General features: G+C 46.2%; 1 protein-coding gene across 2 annotated transcripts in view; it reads left to right on the plus strand.

Moving 5' to 3' along the window:
- The window catches only part of STX8 (syntaxin 8), a 252,314-nt gene that overhangs the window by 177,706 nt on the left and 54,668 nt on the right, over positions 1–19,940 (plus strand). Inside the window, exon 9 of one of the 2 annotated variants that reach the window (XM_055305919.1) lies at positions 19,508–19,550. The exons of the other annotated variant lie outside the window; for it this stretch is intronic. Within the exon in view, the coding sequence (XP_055161894.1) occupies positions 19,508–19,550 (43 nt within the window). The remainder of the gene's footprint in view (positions 1–19,507; positions 19,551–19,940) is intronic. 2 annotated transcript variants of the gene reach the window in all.

The following is a 19,940-nucleotide window of genomic DNA, read 5'->3' on the forward strand; positions in this document are numbered from 1 at the left end:
TTTAAGAGTAACATATTTTGGTTTAAAAAAATTTATATCGGGGCGCCTGGGTGGCTCAATCAGTGAAGCGTCTGCCTTCAGCTCAGGTCATGATCCTGGGGTCCTGGGATCAAGTCCCATTCAGGCTCCCTGCTCAGCGGGGAGTCTGCTTCTCCCTCTCCCTATGCTCCTCCCCATGCTTGTACTCTCTCTGTCAAATAAATAAATAAAATCTTTAAAAAATATATACATACATATAAACATATACAGTATATATACATGAATACATATATACACATGCACATATATGTATAAATATATACATAAGTAAAATATACATATACATCTATGTGTATATGTGTGTATTTTATATATGAATATGTATATATATGTACGTATATATATTTATATATATTATATATATCACCAAGAAATCATCCATATTAGGGATATTGGAGTGTGATGAGAAATAATTTTATGCCCTGGTGGGAGGTGGGGTGAAAGAGGTGTGACACTGGGTCTTAGTAGGTGGGGGCAGTGGCATGGGGTCTCTGGGTGCTGGGCAGGGGAGAATCAAGCCATGGGAACAGAACACAAAAAGAAATAAATCATTTGGGCATCAAAGACAGAAGGCTGGACTTCGGCATTTACCTGGAACCTCCTGGTCCTGGGCAGCCCCACTCCCCCTTCCCCAAATGAAATGGGAAACGCCCCCTTTGCTTGAAGGTGGAACTTGTAGAGAAACACATGGAAGAGCCCTATACCTATAAATCTTGGGAGGTGAACAAGGTAGATTAATTTTGCCTTAAACTGTTCCTTTTATGTTTTGTAACTAACTTCATTGTATCGTTAAATCAGTTCTTGTACTTGGGCCTCATTGTTTGTTACTTGTGTATGCTTATCTGCTCTTTTTTTTTTTATAAAGATTTTATTTATTCATTCATGACAGACACACACAGAGAGAGGCAGAGATACAGGCAGAGGGAGAAGCAGGCTCCATGCAGCGAGCCCGATGTGGGACTGGATCCCGGGTCTCTAGGATCACGCCCTGGGCCGAAGGCAGACACTCAACCCAGGCGTCCCTGTTTATCTGCTCTTAAAAAAAAAAAAAAAAAAAGGAAACGAAAGAAAAAAAAATTTTTAAAGATTTATTTATTTATTTTTATTTATGATAGACACGGAGAGAAAGAGAGAGGCAGAGACACAGGAGGAGGGAGAAGCAGGCTCCATGCCGGGAGCCCGACGTGGGACTCGATCCCAGGACTCCAGGATCACTCCCTGGGCCAAAGGCAGGCTCCAAACCACTAAGCCACCCAGGGATCCCCTGGAAAGGAAAATTTTTGAAAAATTAAGGGAACACAGGTGAACTTTATTTTTGTAATTAGGTAGGATTGATTAACCTGATATTCTTTCCAAAAAGAACTGAAACCAAGATGAGACAGGAGTGGAAGCATCAAAACCCCCGTGCAGAAGTGGGTATAGCCAGGAGCTAGGAGCAGAAGAGAGCCCCGGACTGGCAGATGGGGAGGACCTCGGGGAGGGAGGGCTGCTGGCTAGCTGAGTCGGAACTAGAACATTCTGTGAGAAAGCTGCAAGCCAGCTTGCACGCCTGTCTGTTCCCAGTCGGGAGCTGCGCTTCACCTTCCCCACCCCTGGTCCACCATCCATCACCACCATGCCTGCCTCCCCTCTCTGATGGCAGGATTTATAGTCAAGTCCTAAAAAAAAAAAAAAATGGAAAGGGGGTGGGGTGCATGGGAACCAGTTGTAAAATGATAAATCAAGTCCTCTTTAAGGTCTAGGATTATTTTGGCATCTTTCACTTTTGGATTCTTTATACGAGATGCTTGGAGAGTCAGGGATAGGGCTTAAAATGTGTGAGTTTTGTTGTTTTGTTTTTCCTAAAAAAAAAAAAAATGCTCAATTTGCTGGTTTAAATAGACGTTGGCTTCGTTGTGGCTGTTCTGCACCTAGGAATAGTGAGAACAGCTGCAATGAACCCCGTTCATCTGATTTTACTGAGCCCCATCCATCACACCAAGGGCTCAGGAAAAACTTGGAGTGGTTGGGAGTATCCAGGACAACAGTTTGGTTTGGTTTCTAAGGCTACCTAGGGAAGAATTAAATCTCCACTACTTCTCGCAGCAGAGCAGGAGCACCTCTGGTTTGGTGGTGCAAATGTCATCAGACTTCTGCTCTTCTTTCTGAGAAACCAGCCCCATCTCTTGGGCCCGTTGTCCTCACCGCTTGGTACCCCATGCATGCGCGCCCCTAGCCTGCACATCTGTCTCAGGACAGCCGGTGATTTCCTGACACTTCCTATGTCTCAGACCAAATTCATCACTTGCGACTCCTTCCCCACCACCCACCGCCACCACCGCCCAAACACACATGCCACATCCACAACCTATCCCCTCACTCCTGCTGCCACCACTCAAGTGTGCCAGTTGCCCCCATTGTGCCTTCCTAAGAGGTTCCCCATTGTCCTTGATTCTGGTCTCACTTTTCTGTCTCCAATTCAGCCACCCACTTGATCACTCTGAAAGCCCGCTGTCATTTGCCAAACCGCTGGCAATAAAACCTGCCAGAACTCTAACCTGCCCCTAGAACACAGCCCACCGCCCTTGGTTCTAGATGCGAGGCCCTCTGTGGGCCCTTTGCCCTTTCTCTGGTCTGCTGCCTTCTTCCTTTATCCCTGCAGGAACCCTCACCTCCAGCCAAACTGGTGACCTCCTCCCCTCTCGCCCGCTCCTGCTGCCCAGCACTTGCTCACACTGGTGGCCTTCCCTGGGTGGCTCTTCGATTTCTAGGCTTCTTCAACTCCACTTAATAGTTGGATCTTATCGTAACTAACACTCCAGTTTTTACCTCTATGCAAGCGTGTGTTTTTACTCTTTACTAACAATGCACCAACATGAGTACCTTTGGGAGAGGAGCATTCTCCTTCTCCGTAATGCCCACAGGGGAGCAAAGCCAGGGAGCCTGGTAGGAAGAGTCACTGGTTTAGAGTCCTCTCTGGAAGGAGTCAGCCCTGGGTGATTGCTGCCGGGTAGCCACGTGGGTCTACCTTGATTTTTCCAGGAAAGCCAGAAGTCTTCATTTCCATGAGAAATTGCTTAATTTACATTTTTTTCACATCATACTTTAAAGGTGGTACCTAGGGGATCCCTGGGTGGCGCAGCGGTTTGGCGCCTGCCTTTGGCCCAGGGCACGATCCTGGAGACCCAGGATCGAATCCCACATTGGGCTCCCGGTGCATGGAGCCTGCTTCTCCCTCGGCCTGTGTCTCTGCCTCTCTCTCTCTCTCTCTCTCTCTCTCTCTCTCTCTCTCTGTATCATAAATAAATAAAAATTTAAAATTTAAAAAAAAAAAAAAACAAAGGTGGTACCTAGGGGCACCTGGGTGGCTCAGTGGTTGGGTGTCTGCCTCTGACTGAGGTCATGATCCCGGGGTCCTGAGATTGAGTACCACCTCAGGCTCCCCAAAGGGAGCCTACTTCTCCCTTTGCCTGTGTTTCTGCCTCTCTCTGTGTGTCTCCCATGAATAAATAAATAAAATATTTTAAAAATAAATAAATAAAAATAAAGGTGGTACCTATCAGAAAAGTACTCTCCCTTGCACCTATATCTTAAAGACTGCACTGCTACATACTCCTGGCTGGCTCCATTGGTGGTGGAGGGAGTGACCCTTGATCTCAAGGTCGTGAGTTCCAGCCCCACGTTGGGGGGCAGAGATTACTTAAAAATAAAATCTTAAAAAATAAAATGACTCCTGCACATGCACCACGGCTACGGAATAGCAATTCATTCCGTGCGCAGGTACCAAACAGGATAATAATTCTGCTCTGCAGAATGGGTTTGAGAATCTTGATAAGGAGGAGGTGGTCTGGAAATTCAGAAAATGGAGTTGTGATTCAGATGACAGGAGAAAAGTGGGGCAGTGTTTTGTCGCCCTTTCCTTTGGCAGATGACTTCAGTGAGACAGCCCCCCCCCCTTAAACCAGTATAACTGGATGCTGTTAATATCTCTGTCTTATTTTCATTTGTGAAAATGTTCCAACAAAACAAACTTTTACATGGAGATTTACCAGACTGACATTAAAGGGCAGGCCTCTTTGGAGGGGAGGGGGCGGGCGGCAGTCTTACATGCTGGGAGCATCTGTCTGTCAGTTGGGGCAGATCACAGCCCTCTCCAGGCAGATGAATGAAAGGTCAGGGGAGGGAATGAAGTGGCTGCCCTCTTTGATAGGCTGGCCTCTGCAGGTGTTTGGGGAATTCCTATGCAGGTGCAGATTCCAGATGAACTCCTCTTTATAGCATTTGGACCTCTGTGACATAGTCATCTTTCATTCATTCTTCACACTTTTATTGAGTCCCCTCAGCAATGCTGAGATGTCAGGAGGATCCCCAGGGCACATGAGCCAATGTTCCGCCTGCGTGTTGCTTCAAATCTGGGGGGGTGGGCGGGCGGGGGACACAGGGCACCTGGGTGGCTCAGCCTCTTAAGCATCTCCCTTAGGCTCAGGTCATGATCTTAGGGCCCTGGGATCAAGACCTGCATTGGACTTCCCACTCAGTGCGGAGTCTGCTTCTTTCTCTCCCTCTGCCCCTTCTACTCCCTGACCCTGCTAGTGCTCTCTCTCATGCTTCCTCTGTTTCTGTCTTCTAAATCAATCAATCAATCAATCAATCAATCAATCTATCTATCTATCTTTTTAAAAAATCTGGCAGGAGGGATACAGAAATGTCACAAGCACAGTAATACAAGGGGAATGTGTTAGTGTTCCTTTGGGCCTAAATGATCAATCTAGAAAGTTATTAGATGCTTTCAAGGCCACCTGATAAATCTGTGGGTTCTTACCTTACCTCTGAGGGAAAGTTTGATTCCAGTCTTGTCCATCTTAAATCCATAATGAGAGAAACCAGATGCATTCCAGGCTCTTGTGGAAATGCCCTTTCTGAGCATAGACCAGCAGACTGAATACAAATCTGGGATGAGGGGGTACATTTCTTCTGTATTTAACTAAGTTCCCCCATAAGCTTTCTTGGTTTGTTTTCGGGAGCACCTTGATTTGTTACTTGATCACAGATGGGTCAAGAGAAAAAGGTAAAAACACTTCATTTTCTCATCTGCCTGACCAATGGTGTGGCACGGCTGTACGCAGAAGTACCATGTCCAACGGTAGGATTTATGAGATGCCTCGGATCTTGGAGAGACTGCAGCCTTATGCCCTGAGAGTGCCCTAGCTGTGGCCACTCATGGAGTCCTTCCTGGATGCAGACACCTGGGCCCCACACAGTGAGACTGATTCAGGGAGTCTTGGGTTTTGTCATCCAACTAGCACCCTCAGATGTCCTGAATTAGGGGATGCTTGGAAACTATTCTCTGAAAAGCCTTGGTCTAGAAGCTGGAGAGATAAGATCATAGACAAAATGTAACTGCAAGAATAGAGCAGCTGTGTAAGGGTGGCCTGGTGGCCCGTCCCACGTGCCACAGAAGTTTGGAGTCAATGGAGACCTCATTTCCAGGCACCTGGGTGGCTCAGTCATTGAGCATCTGCCTTTCAGCTCAGGGCATGATCCAAGAATCCTGGGATCCAGTCCCACATTGGGCTCCCCACAGGAAGCCTGCTTCTTCCTCTGCCTGTGTCTCTGCCTCTCTCTCTCTGTGTGTGTCTTTCATGAATAAATAAATAAAATCCTAAAGAGAGAGAGAGCACGTGAGCGCTCATTTCCGGTCTCGGGACCCAGAAAACATTTGAGTTAGTGCAGAAAAGTGGTAGGGATTTTGATGGTGTGAAATGAAGAAGGAATTTCAGGCCAAGGGAATGGAATGAACAGAAGCACTGAAGTGGGGAAGAGTAGTGTATCTTCAGGGGGTTTAAGCAAGTGGCTCCCCAGGTTAAAAAACCCTTCTGTGGCACTGGGGGACCTCAGAATGAAGTCCAGACTCCATAGCATTGTTTCCATAGCCTAGAAGGATCTAGTCCTCCACCCCTCAGAGACCGTGATCTGGCTCTCCTGACCTAATTAGCATCCCCCTTTATTTCCCTGGCTTTACTCCTAGGGCTCCCTCTACCCAGAACACCTGCTCTCTCTGTACCTCACTCCCCGCTGCTAACTTTTTAGTTCTTCAGGATTCTGTATGAAGGGCACATCCCCCAGAGCAGTTCATACATAGCACCCGGGAATCTTCGTAAGGTGCAGATTCTGATGCAGGAGGTCTGGAGTAGGGTTTGGGGTTCTGCTTGTCTGACCAGCTCCTGGGTGGTGTAGTGTTGTTGCCTCAAGTCCCAAACACGGAGCAGAAAGGATCTAGGGCAGTAGTTCCCTACTCAGGCTACACATCATGATTGCCTGGAGAGTTCAAAACAACTCTTGGATGCCTGGATTTCCCATCCATGTAAATTCTGATTTAATTCTCCAAGAGCATAGTCCGCTGGGCTGTTGAAGTTTTCCAGAGAACCCTAATGTTCAGGTTGAGATCCACTACCTGGGTCCCCAGGTCTGGCTTACAATGGACATCTGCAGGGTGCTCATCCTGGGTCATGAACTGACTATTTGCCTGTGCCCCTCGCTGGGCTCTTAGCCTCCCAAGAGTGGGGGCTGTGTCTTGTTCATTCATCCGGGAGGAGTTTATGGGGCATCTGTTCCATGCTGCACACAGGGCAAGGTTCAAAAGCTATGAAACAGACTTGGTCCCTGGGCTCACACCATTTACAGCATTGAAGGGGAACCGTCATTTTAACACAGTGCCTGGCATGGTTGGCCCTTAGTACGTATTGAATGAATGAATGAAGGAGGGGTGAGGGGAGAAGGAAAATGAAAAGAAAGATGGGGGCAGGTCATGGTTGTCATCAAAGCACCTGGAGCACCCCAGGTACCCCGAGTTCCTGGATACCTGGAAAGTAGGAGGCAGCATCACCCAACCCCAGAGCATCAGAATCCCCTCTAGGGATTCAGCATTTGGAGAGAGGGACAGTCACAGGGGGGAAATGCTGTTCAGTGCACAGGTCTGCAAGCAGAATGAATTGACTGGCCTCTGGACAAGAGGGACGTTCCCTAATGTCTTGTGCACTGCTTTGGCAAATGGAAAGTCATTCTTTTTTCAACAGGTGTGTTCCATACTTACCCTTTTTTTATCATTTGGATTTGTGCTGTCTGTGGCTTTCTCAGATATTCTAGGTTTCTTCTCCTGGCTGATGTGAGCCTGGACTCTCTTGCTCTCTTTTCTGTATTAGGTAATTATAAAAATAGCTCTAATTGAATACTGGATGGGGAAAGGAGAGCTAAAAAGAAATTCACAGACTGCCTAGGTGACTCAGTCAGTTAAGGGTCTGCCTTCAGCCCAGGTCATGATCTCAGGGTCCTGGGATCCCTGTGCATCCCGTGCTAAGCAGGGAGTCTGCTTCTCCCTCTCCATCTGCCTGCCGCTCTCCCTGCTTGTGCTCTCTCTCTGTCAAATAAATAAATGAAATCTTTAAAAAATTAAAAAGACATTTATCAGCCACTGAGATAATATGGATAATAGGAAATAAATATATATGTACTTCTACTTTAAACGTATAAATATGTCTCTATATATATATGCACACAGAACTATTACAGAGGGTTCACATAAGCATAGATTGTTTTGGTTTTTTTTAAAGATTTTATTTATTTATGAGAGACACAGAGAGAGATAGAGACACAGGCAGAGGGAGAAGCAGGCCCCATGCAGGGAGCCCGACATGGGACTCAATCCCAGGTCTCCAGGATCATGCTCTGGGCTCAAGGTGGTGCTAAACCACTGAGCCACCCAGGCTGCCCACAAAGATTGTTTTAAAAAGAGAGAGAGAGCTCATTTGCTGCCCACTCATGCCATCATGTCAAGGGAAGTGCCTAAATGTGACCAGAAATTCACGGCCAAAGTTCCAGGTGTGGAGAAGCTATTCCAAGCAAGGAGCTAATCAACAGAGAGGATGTCACAGTTCAAATTAAACAGAACAGTGGATTCTACGAAGGAAACTCAGGGAAGTGAAAGGCAAAAATATCAGGACCAAGTTTTTGAAATAAGTAAATGAATGGATGCACAGAGGTGGAGCCCGCAGATCCCTGGATCGGTTCCAATTTCCCCATCACGTTAGAATGACATCCTCTGGGAAACGTTGTGATTTGAAATAAGTATTGATTGTTGTGATCTCTGCTTCCCACCTCTGTTGCAGAAGTGAACAAAGAGCCAGTGATGGTTCAGGGGTGTGTGTGTGGGGTGGCTGGGGAGTATGTGTCACAAAGGTCCCATGTCACCCTAAAGCTTCCCCCCTCCCCCTGCCCCAGGGACAGTCACCGTCCTCCCCACTACCACCACCACCGCCCCACACTGTAAGCAAGCAAATGTAAGGCCACATTCCTATTCCTAACTTATGCAACGGGAATGTCTGGACCTATAGGTTCGCAAAGCCCTGTTGGGCAGTTGAGTCTGGAAGATTCCTTTTGGTCACTCCTCCCTCCCCGAAAGAGTTTCTACCCAGTCTGGCACACAACCTTTGCTCTTCTTCGAGGTGCTGCCTCCACAGACTGAAAAAGTTGTAAGTCCCTTGGAAGGGTTTTGAAATGCTAATGCACAGCTGTTGACAGGTGTGAATACCCATCAGCCTGGAATGTCACACCTATTCAAAGTAATTGAGCTTGAGCATCCTTGACTATAATCTCCTCTAAACTCCAGCAACGTGACACCAAGTTGCTTCAAGCTGGGAGAGAGACTTCCTCCAGACTCCTTTGGCATTTTGTCTCAATAAACTTGAAAATAAATAAATAGCCACACACCCACACATCCGCAATGTTTCTGCCTTGCTTTTGAGGCATGTATTTGCAGGGAGCACACCTCTGTGATTTGGGTGTGTGCACGCACCTCACACACATGCACATAAAACACAGCACTTGGGTACCTGTTGTGTTAAGCGAACCACAGTTTATTTTTCAGAACTCTTGAGGTAGACACCTAGCTCATTTACTAATATGTTTACTTACGCAAAAGTTTATTGAAGGTTGTTTGTTACTTTAAGCAGAATAGGTTTACTATAGAAAAATGGTAGAGAACAGGAAACAAAATAAAAATCCACCACCCACTAACAGTCTGGGTGGATCTTTCTTGTCTCTTTTTATGCATATTGATGAAGATGTGGAATATAGGTGAGGTCTGGAGCTGACGACCAAGAAAGAATTCTTGAGATGTCTTTGGTGCAAAATGGTGGTTTTATTAAAGCCCAGGGACAAGGGACACCTGCGTGGCTCAGTGGTTGAACATCTGCCTTTGTGGGAACAAGTCCCACATCGGGCTCCCTGTGAGGAGCCTGCCTCTCCCTCTGCCTGTGTCTCTGCCTCCTCTCTCTTGGTGTCTCTCATGAATAAATAAACTCTTAAAAAGAAAAAAAAAAGGCCCGGGGAGAGGACCTGTGGGCAGGAAGAGCTGCTGCCCCGGGCCTGTGAGGGGTGGCTGATTATATACCTGGGAGTTGGGAGGGGTTTGAGGATAGCATACTCTCCAAAGAATTTTGGAAGCCAGGTTTCCTGGAACTAGGGGGCTAGCTAGCTATTGTTGGGAAAAGGTCACTTATTACCATCTAATTAAACCTGAGTCATGATACCGTTCAGATGTGTATCAGTGGGTCATGTGCTTGGGGGATGGTCGCCAACACATATCTTGGGGGTTTAGAGATAAAGGAAATTTCTAAAGGAATTTCTATATGTTAAAGTGGACTTACAGGATCCTGGGGGTTGGGCTAAGATTGCCTTCTCCCCTTAGCAAAGTGTGAACATCGAGGCAGTTGAGCCTGCAGAGGAAGGTCACTCTCCCTGTTTCAAGGACTTGTCAGTGTGTTGCCCCGGGCTCGTGCTTTGTCCTCAGCTAGCCCTGTGTTCCCCCGTCACATACGTAGAATATGTCTACATGTGTTACCTTTTTTTTTTTTTAAGATTTTATTTGTTTATTTATGAGAGACACACAGAGGCACAGGCAGAGAGAAAAGCAGGCTCCCTTTGGGGAGCCTGATGTGGGACTAGATCCCAGGACCCTGGGATCACGACCTGAGCTGAAGGCAAATGCTCAACCACTGAGCCACCCAGGCATCCCATGTGTTACCTTTTTAAAACCGATTCGGGATCATATCGCAGATACCCCATAATTTGCCTTTCTCATTCCTGGAGTCTGAACATTTTCTCTCTCTACCCTGTTTCCAAGACAGTGCCTCCAATGACTGTAACTTTTTGAAAAAGTGTGTGTATTATATCTTTTTACATGATGTCCCGCTTTATACAGAATGAACATTTCTAGCTTTTTTTTTTTTTTTTTTTTAGAGTTCATTTATTGTATTCATGAGAAAGACACACACAGAGGCAGAGATGTGGACAGAGGAAGAAGCAGGTTCCCCGGGACTCCGGGATCACGCCCTGAGCCAAAGGCAGATCCTCAACCATTGAGCCACCTAGGCATCCCTCTAGCATTTAAGATCTATTTTGATTTAGAAGTTCAGAACCACCACACAGAAGCTGTATGTTTGTTTTCAGTGGCAAGACACTGCGTGAAAGGAAGTATTGCCTCTTATTCCTGTTGGGTGAGGTAGCTGAAGGCTTTTAAAGATGTGGTATATCTTTCCAAAGGCAGGCTAAAGAGAACAGGGCCTCCTCCGGCAGACAGGCATGTCTCGGATGCTGGGTGCTGTCCTGGGTGAGATAGGATTCAACATCAAGCAGGTGCTCTGGGTGAGCTTGTATTAAAGTGGGGGAAGAAAGAGAGGCAGCAAACTGTACCCAGACACACAAATGTAATAATTTCCCATATTGCAATGGCCTGGACAGCGGAGGCCCTCTGGATCTGAAGGCTATGTAAAAAGAATCCGGGTCTGCATTCCTTACTTTATTCACATCATCAAGATCGTCACTAGAGTGCTGTGTGGATCACAGGAGAGCGTTCAGGTAATTATGACAGATGAACGCAATCTGATACCATTAGCTCCTTTTGCATGTGTTATAAAATGGTCTCGAGTTGCTCATAAACATGGGCTAAGTGAAATGCCATTGAAGATCTCCATCCCTAGGGGAGGACCCTGGCTATTTTTCGTTCTTTGCTTCTGTGTGAGCCTTCCCTTCCTTGCTTACTTTGTGGCTGATGTTAGCTACGTTACCCAAAGCCAGCACACTGATGGTGATGACTTGTTAAAATCTGGCAATCTGGATGAAGGAAAAATGATGAGCTCTCTGGTTCTCAGTCATTCCTTCTGACTCCAACCTGGCCCTCATTCCCATTCACCCAGTCCCCATTATGAAGCAGAAAACACTGCTCAAGGCCTGGTTTATTTACCTAATAAACTGGCTCTTGTATTGCCTGGGAAATGCTAAAATTTTTGAGCCAAGAAATCCTAGTAACAGGCAAACAGGGGTCCAGCAGTCAGGTCTGAAGAGACGACAAAATGAAGGTCAGCTAATATCGCCATTATTCCCCTTCCTGGTGGCCATGACAGCACTGGGGTTTATTTGAAGATCCCAGACTTCGAATCATTGCTTGCATTGTTCACTGCCCTAGTACCACAGGCTGTGCCAACAGTTTTAGATATTAATGTATTCTAGAGATCAGTGAATGAAGAATTCCTCTGCACTTTTCTTCCCTTTTTAATTTTTTTTCCCCTTTCCATACACTTTGTTTGTAGTGTCTTTGTCTGCTGGTCGTTGCTGGGCATTTCTAATGAGAAAGCAAAGAATTGCAGAAGGAAAAAGGCAAAAGGGGGGTGGTGTAGAGAGAAGAGAAGAGGCACGGAAAAAACAGGGCGTGTTTAGCACTTCAACGGTAAGGTGACATTTTTACAAGCTAGTCAGGTGCACAGGACTCACTGGGGGAGGCAGCCTTGGCCATGCAGATTCAGAGCAGAAAGTGCTTTTTTTTTTTTTTTGGGAAATGTCTGACTCATTGATTAGCTTCTCGCAATGGGAAAAAAAAACGCACTTTTATTTTTTGAACATCATTTTCCCTGCAGGACACCCAGCCTCAGTGCTGCTTTCATATTCATTCCAGCTTCATTATTGAGGCCCCCCTCCCAACCCACCCTGGGCAACTGCTAAAAGGGGGAAAAATTAAAGCAATTCTTACTCCTGGTGACTTACTGCTGCAGAATAATTGGTTTCTGTTTGCAAAGAACATTATCGCAGCAAAGCCCAGAAAACAGAAAGGTCTGTCTGAAGGAGAAGGTTGCTGAGGCCAGGGGAGGGCGGGGGTGGGGGGGTGGGTGGGTGGACGGTATGGTGAAAAATCACATTTTTGCAAAGGTAATTAGCTAATAATTAATTTTTTTGTTGTTGTTTAACCATCATCCCATACTAGGGTTTGTCCTTCTGTGATACATGTACACATGCTGGTTTTTGAGCACACCCTTTGATACCTCGTGGAAATGATAATGAGACCAAACCCAGTTAAAGAGCTCTTTAGACAGTGCGCTGCTTTGGGGGGGGGGGTGTATAAAATGCAGACCCTCTGAGGGTTCCTCAGACACACAAGAAGTCCCTTTGTTTTCTGTTTTATAAACCAGAGGCATGTCTAAAATTGCAGGGAAAGTGAGAGGGGCCGAGGAGTTGGCGCCAGAGGCTTGGCTTTCTGTATTTAAAAAGAGAAAAAAATTGTTCGCCAGTTATTCGTGCCTGGATTTGATAGGGCAGTCTCTTGGGTGTGTTTGAAGTCCTGAAGGAAGGTTCTCTGAAGATGTAAGCGGGATCTGTCTTTCACTTAGACTTAATTAAGAAACTTGCTGGCTTTGTCTGTAGGGGGCCCATTACGTGCAAGCTGCAGCCCCCTCTGAATAGGGGCTCAGCCTGGAAAGTGTATACACGCCACACCGCCTTTGTGTCGTGTTGCCAAACTGGAGGCAGGAGCAAGTGCGGACCGGGCTCTGCCAGAGGTCATCCCTTGTTGTTCATAAATGTGAGCCCCCGGCCCCAAACAGAGAGCTCAAGCCAGTGCGGGAACATTCCTCAGGGACCTAGAACTAATGAACCTTTTAGAAAATGAATATAGTAAACAAAAAAAGTGGTGGCCATTGGAGAGATGGTGGAGGAGAGTGTGTCTCCTTCTTCAGGGGCCCGTTCCCAGATCCTAAGGACCAGGCCCAGGGCTCACCCGAGAGGTGAGCAGGGTCCGCGGGCCCTTTGTATGGAAACCTGAGGCGGCTGGAGCCCAGCCCGGGGCACGGTCCCGCCCCCAACTTGTTTCCACCCAGCCCGGGGACCAAGTTTGCTGTGGTCACTGTTCTTGTAACCTTGAGAATAATTTCCCCCTGGTGGGCTACTGTGGCCTACCCTATTTAGAACAAAGTTGCTGAATGCAGGAGAATAAAGAACAGTGGGAAGGCTGTGAGCAGTGGTTAATCAGCTAATTCGCATTTCAAAAGGCACTAATAAGAGGTGATAAATTCAAATAAAGCCCCGGGTATGAGTACTTTACTCATTCTGGAAAAGCCTTCGGAGAGGCTCCCGGTTCTCTCCCCCCTGCCCGGCTCTCTTCCTTTCCCTTTGAAGCCGCGGACCTCCCGGGGTACCTGCTCCTCAGCCTGCCCCTCCTTGCGGTCCTCCGGCCTGTGGCCGCCTGCACCCTCCACCGCAGGAGCAGGCGCCCTCAGGGATCTGCTGCGCCCCATGACCCCGGCCCTGGCACCTTCCGAGCCCCCTCGCTGCCCTGCAGCTCACAGACTTCGTGAGATCCAGTCTCTTCCTTCGCACGTAAATGATAACTGCCTTCCTCCTTCATCTCTGGTCACTGGCAGCCTTGGACCCACCCCGTCCATCCTGAGGGACCACATCCCTCCACCACCACCACCACATCCCAGGCTGCTGTCCAGATGCAGTGGGGTGGGCCCATCTTAGACTTTCTAGGGAGGCTTCTCATGAGTGGATCTTCCTGCTGTCACAGGCAAAAGGCCCTGTCCTGCAACCAGAGTCACTCTCCCAGTGACTGGAAAAGTCAGCCAGTCAAGTGACTCTGTAGGCACACAATCTGTAATGCCAGTGATCAGTGCTTTCGTTTCAGCTGGGAGTTCAGCTCAAGTATTGGAAGATGGGCTCATCCAAACTCTTTTCACCAAGTCCCCCAGCCCTTGGCAAACTGTAGAATATTGTGGTCCTTGGTAGAGCATGCCTGCAGAAGGAAAAGAAACTGTCCCGTGGTGTCCTGAGCCCACTGCCAGAAACAGCATCATCCTGTGTGACACTTACGGTTTTTCCTGTGGCCATAATATCCCTGTGGGATCCTTCCCAGGTGGTCCCTGGTTTCATAACCTAGGAGCACCTTAGCCCCATCATACTCTGGAAACCCATCAGGAATGAGCCACCTACCTCCTCAAAGGAATGGCATTCCATCTTCTGGCCCTGAGTGATGTGGAATTCCCCTGGACTTCCTCATTGACAGCTTGATAGTTGGGGATATCCTCACAAGCCCTAAGATGCCCACTGACCTGGCAAGCTACACCTGGGAGCCGACCAGCCTTGTGGTTTGTCACCTAGGACAAAGGCTTTCTGCATAGCATACCCTCTAGTTATCCGGAACATCTTTACTCGCCTCTTACTGAGTGAGACTGAATTATTCTGGAAGGATTCCTGCTTTTGGAAGGGTTGTGGACCACATGACCTCCAAAGTCCCTTCCATGTGGACACACACCAGCACTCATGTCCATCACCAGGGGCACGTGGCCCAGTGGGTTCTGCCACAGGACACAGGACTCCTTTGCTGTCTGTTGGCTGAGGGGCCATCAGGGAGAAACTGCACAACAGAGTCCAGCTCTATAGCCAAATAAACTTGGCTGTAGGCAACAGAAACCATCTCTGGTCGCTTAGTGCAAAAGCAATTTACTGAAAGGGTATTGAGTAGTTTGAAAAATAAATAACCAAGAAGGCTGGCAAATCAGGCTACAACATAGAAACCACCAGTGGCTACCACCCCACCACAGAACCTTCTGGTGAGGATCTCATTGCTGCAACTGCTGAGTGCCCCACGCTGGCCGGCCCTGCCAGTGCCGGACCCCAGAGGTGGTAGCTTGGAAAGCTCCCACTGATGCCCCTGGGGGATGTCCTTGCTGCCACCACCACCAAAATGAATGTTCTACGGTCCTTAGTCGTAGCACCCAAGTGGCTGCACACTAGCTGGCGGGGAGGCAGGGGATATACCAACATTTGGCCCTTTCACCCCTGCATCCTATAAAAACTCAGGTAGTGAAGAATTTCTCAAATATAAGAAGTAGATTCAGATGCTGAGCAGCTGCAAACCCAGAGTGTGTCTCTACTGGGAGTGGTTTCCCACAGATGGACATCTTCTTTAGCTCCTCTCACTGAAGCAGGCAGCTTTATCCAAGATGATTTACGTAATTCGTGTGACCCAGTGAGAAGTGAAAATACAGGGCTTCTCATTCAGAATTTATTAAAAATGTCCAGAGGGCTACAGCAGAGCATTAAACCAGGCATTAAACCTGTGCCACTGGTCGGGTCACATGCCCATGAAGCCAGCCTTGACTTGACCTTAGGTCACTCAGTTGGGTCTTGGGGCCTTGATAAAGCCAGACACATGATTTCTCATCTATCGGTGTTACTTCATTCTCTTTCCTGCTCACAATTATAATTATCCCCATTTGACCATTAGAGCAAACGAAGCTGTGATTGCCACTCAGGCCTTCTGACTCATTCAATTCCCTGTTCTCCAAACCATGTCCACTGCGTGCCAGGAGCTCCAAGTGGACAGCTGTGTGGTGTCCCCGGGGGTGTACACAGCACTCTCTGGGTACCATCCTCCAGAGTTGCCACTATTGAAGAACAAAGACTGAGCCTCACTCACTTGAACACTTCATCTTTCACTTCCAAGAACTGCATTGCAGGAAGGAGGGAGCACAGTGCTCCCCGCCAGTCACTGGAAGGCCCCACATTCTATAGTTCTGCAATTAAATCCGGTCACCTGCTCTAACCCTCAGTCCCCTCTGTGTCTAATCCCGAGAATGCCCAACCTCTCTTCTCTGCAGGATTCCACCTCTCCCAACCCTCCTTCCATCCACAAGGCTCAGTACAATCAGCTTTTTTCTCTTTAGGATCCCAGCCTAGGGCACCACACAGTAAAAGTCTCCCCTACCCACTCTCTATCCTGCACATGCCCATCCTTCCCATCTCTGTGGTTCCCAGAGAGTCAACCCTAGAGAGCACCTTTTAAGGTTTTTTAAAATTTATTTATTCATGAGAGACACACACACAGAGAGAGAGAGAGAGAGGCAGAGACACAGGCCAGGGGGAGAAGCAGGCTCCACACAGGGAGCCCAATGTGGGACTCGATCCCAGGACCTTGGGATCACACCCTGAGCTGAAGGCAGATGCTCAGCCGCTGAGCCACCCAGGCATCCCCAAAGAGTGCCTTCTTGTTGCTCTCCGTCCCCTGAGCCCTTCTCTTTCTCCTTCTCTTTCTCCTTCTCCCCTTTCCTTTCTCATTCCTTTCACTGGACAGAACACAATAGGAGATTCGAATATTTATGATGTTTTATAAAATGCAAGGTTACAGGACATGGTTTTAATTTAAAGCTCAACAGCCCTCGAACAAAACGTAGCTTCCTTGGAAAAGCTATAATGAATTTCATTGTTTTTATTGCTATGTAGTCTTCCAGTGATTATTTTTCCTTCCTCCTAAAGTTTTTCCCCCCATTTTAAACCCAGGGAAGGAAAAATTTCCAAGGGTTATTAGTTCATTAGCTGTTAGAAGGAATAATTGATCTGTCAACTCAAAGGATTTATAAGGATTTGGCTCACAGAATTCATGAAAGCGTAGCTTATGTTTAAGTTCTGCCTCAAAAGGAAACATTTCAGTTGGGGCTTCCCCTTACTTTTTGCAAGATAAAAATTAGCATCCCTCCAGTGATGAAAAGGCCCCCTATGTTTTAAGATCCTCCCAATGAGTAGGAACTACAGCTGCAATATTTCAATATTTGCACCTACACCTGAAATAATTGGATTCATGTGTATTTCAACCAAAGGAGTGGATTAGAAATATTACAAAGTTTTTGGTTTCTTCCAGTGGTGGGTTGCTTTTTGTGTGTGTCTTTTTTTTTTTTTTTTTCCAGTAACAGAGATGGAACACAGCTAACATTTCTTCAACCTCAAATGAGGTTTTTGCTTGCTTTCTTTCTCTTTTTCTTTTTCTTTCTTTCTTTTCTTTCTTTCTTTTTTTTTTTTTTTTTTTTTTTAAGCAAATGCACCCAAATTGGGTTTGGCTCACAAAGGAAAGGCTGACTGCAGAGCTAACAGACCCATCATTAGCCACCCTGCCCTCCTAAATGGCCTGTCCATTCCCCTGCTCACAATATAGGACGAAGGCCGTAAACAAGGGATCCAAGGGAACTCTGGACAAGAAACATACAATGGAGTGGGATAAATTTCTTTAGCATAAATAGCAGTCTCCAAGGGTGACTGGTGTGAATGGATTCCTGCTGCGAGGGTCTCTGTGCCTACAGAGGAGATCTGTGGCTTTAAGAGCTGTGGTCCCACCCCCTGGGCTGGGGAAGTGCTCTGTCTCCCCTGCTGGGCTTGGCCCACAGGCCCCCTGTGGGCCTCCTCTTTCCTTTCAAGCTGTGAGTCCTAAGGAACTCCGTGACAGCCCCTCTTTCATTCTGCTGTGCAAATCCTTGAGCTGTTCCTACTGCTTTCAAAAGGAAAATATAAGACATTTTACTTATTCTGTCCAGCAGGAGCATGGAAGCCTGGTAAGACCCAGGGTTATTCCGGCAGTAAGCCTGGGGGAGATCTTCCTCTTTGTGATGACTTGTTGCCAGAAATTCCCTAAGATGACTGGTAACCCACATTTTATACTTCCTACATCCTTTACATCATGCCCTGTGGGATGCCATCTGGGTACTGCTCCCCCTGGGACTTGCGTACTGCTGGCCTAGGTCTGGACAACCCAAGACAGGAACAATGCTAGGAGAAATAAGTATATCCCAATAGTACGTGTCAGAGGTTAATTTCTTAGCGGCCATGAGCCAAAATGTGCAGGTTCCAAAGTAAATATTTACTTTTAAAAGAATTAAATAATGCAGGGACACAGTTTAAAAAAAAAAAAATCAACTGGTCCCCTGCCCTGGCCCTCCTCATCCCCTGTCCCAACCCAGAATCAATCACTCTTGAGTCCTCTTTCACTCTTCCTCCTTCTGGTGATTGCCTATTCTGGAATGATATTTTTATGCACAAGCACTTTTAATTTCTCAAGTTTGGACATTACTTATTGATTTCCTGATCTGATATATAGAGTTTTACTCAAACTCTACACGTTCACCTCTCTTCTTTTTCCAACATCCCTGCTTTTATTCCTCTGTATATTACTACTGTAACTGTAAGCAATATACTTAAATCTCTATTTCCTGTTACCTTGATCACAGGATGTTTGCCTCACCTCTCTGGCACTTCATTTCTCATCTCTCTACCCTTCATTTCTATCAGCTGTTGATAATGCTTCCATTCCCTTTTGACCACAATTAAGATTTCTATACTGTGATTTTAGGTTGATTCCAATGTTAGAAGCCAATAAATAGCTTTCATGTTATTATATCAATATGAATATTTCACACTGCAAAAACAAGACGTGCACTGTGGTTGATTATATTTCCTTCTCTATAATCCTAAATCATAATCCCTGATGAAATCTATTTTCTTTTCTTGCATTCCATCACTGCTTTAAAACCATGCCACAGGGCACCTGGGTGGCTCATGGCTCAGTCAGTTAAACATCTGCCTTTGGCTCAGGTCATGATCCTGGGGTCCTGGGGTTGAGCCCTACATCGGGCTCCCTGCTCTTGAGCATGCTCATTCACTCTCTTTCTCTCTCTCTCAAATAAACTAATATATTTTTTAAATAAATAATAAGTAAGTAAGTAAAACCATGCCACATCTTTGTTTGCAAAAAAAAACTACGATTTTTGTTTCTTGGCTGTTTTGTTTTGTTTGCCCTTTTTCTTATTGGGAAAAGAAACATGTTCTTTTTCAAAATCTTTTTTTTTAATTTTTATTTATTTATGATAGTCACACACACACAGAGAGAGAGAGAGGCAAAGACATAGGCAGAGGGAGAAGCAGGCTCCATGCACCGGGAGCCTGACGTGGGATTCAATCCCGGGTCTCCAGGATCGCGCCCTGGACCAAAGGCAGGCGCTAAACCACTGCGCCACCCAGGGATCCCGAAACATGTTCTTTTTCACCCTAAACTTGATATCTTCCACCGTCCAACTCATTCTGTTATTTTGAAACCATTCCATTCTTGTGGAAGCCCCCAGTTTTCTGTTCTAAAATTTGCTTGTTCTAAAAAAAAAAAAAATAAAATAAAATAAAATTTGCTTGTTCTAAATTGCTTTGCCCATATACCAAAAGAGAGTTTATACTGCCATTTACATATCCTGGAGTTTCCGGTTGCCTCTCTTTTTTTCCTGACATTTTTTTGTCTTTATTTTTGTCTTGAAGTTTTTTTTAGCTAAATCTCCTTTTTTTTTTTTTCCAGGAAACCTAAATCCTCTAGTCCTCAGACTTCCCTTTCTAATCCGGTTAGTATTATGATTCAATTGCTTATTGCTGAATCAAGTGGTATGTCACTGTTGTATTTTCCATCTTATATAATTTTTTGATTTTCCAGATGTTGATAATTTCCTTTTTTCTTTTGTTCAGTTTTCAATGCACTTGTTGTTTTTTTCCCCAATATATGAACATCTCTTTAGAATGCCTAACAATACTGATTTTCACATGGAAAAATTAGATAATCTCTCAAGGTTCTTATGTATTTATTTTGGTTTGTTTGTTGTCTATTATCCTGGTGTTTCTATTTGTTGTTAACCTGTGTGTTTATACCATTTCTCTGTTCTCATGTCTTCCTTTTCCTGAAAAATTTTAACCTTCATTTTGTTGAACAGTATCCTCAATTTTCTGCAAAAGGGGGC

The sequence above is a fragment of the Nyctereutes procyonoides genome, unplaced genomic scaffold (assembly GCF_905146905.1).
Source record: "Nyctereutes procyonoides isolate TBG_1078 unplaced genomic scaffold, NYPRO_anot_genome, whole genome shotgun sequence".
Lineage (NCBI taxonomy): Eukaryota > Metazoa > Chordata > Mammalia > Carnivora > Canidae > Nyctereutes > Nyctereutes procyonoides.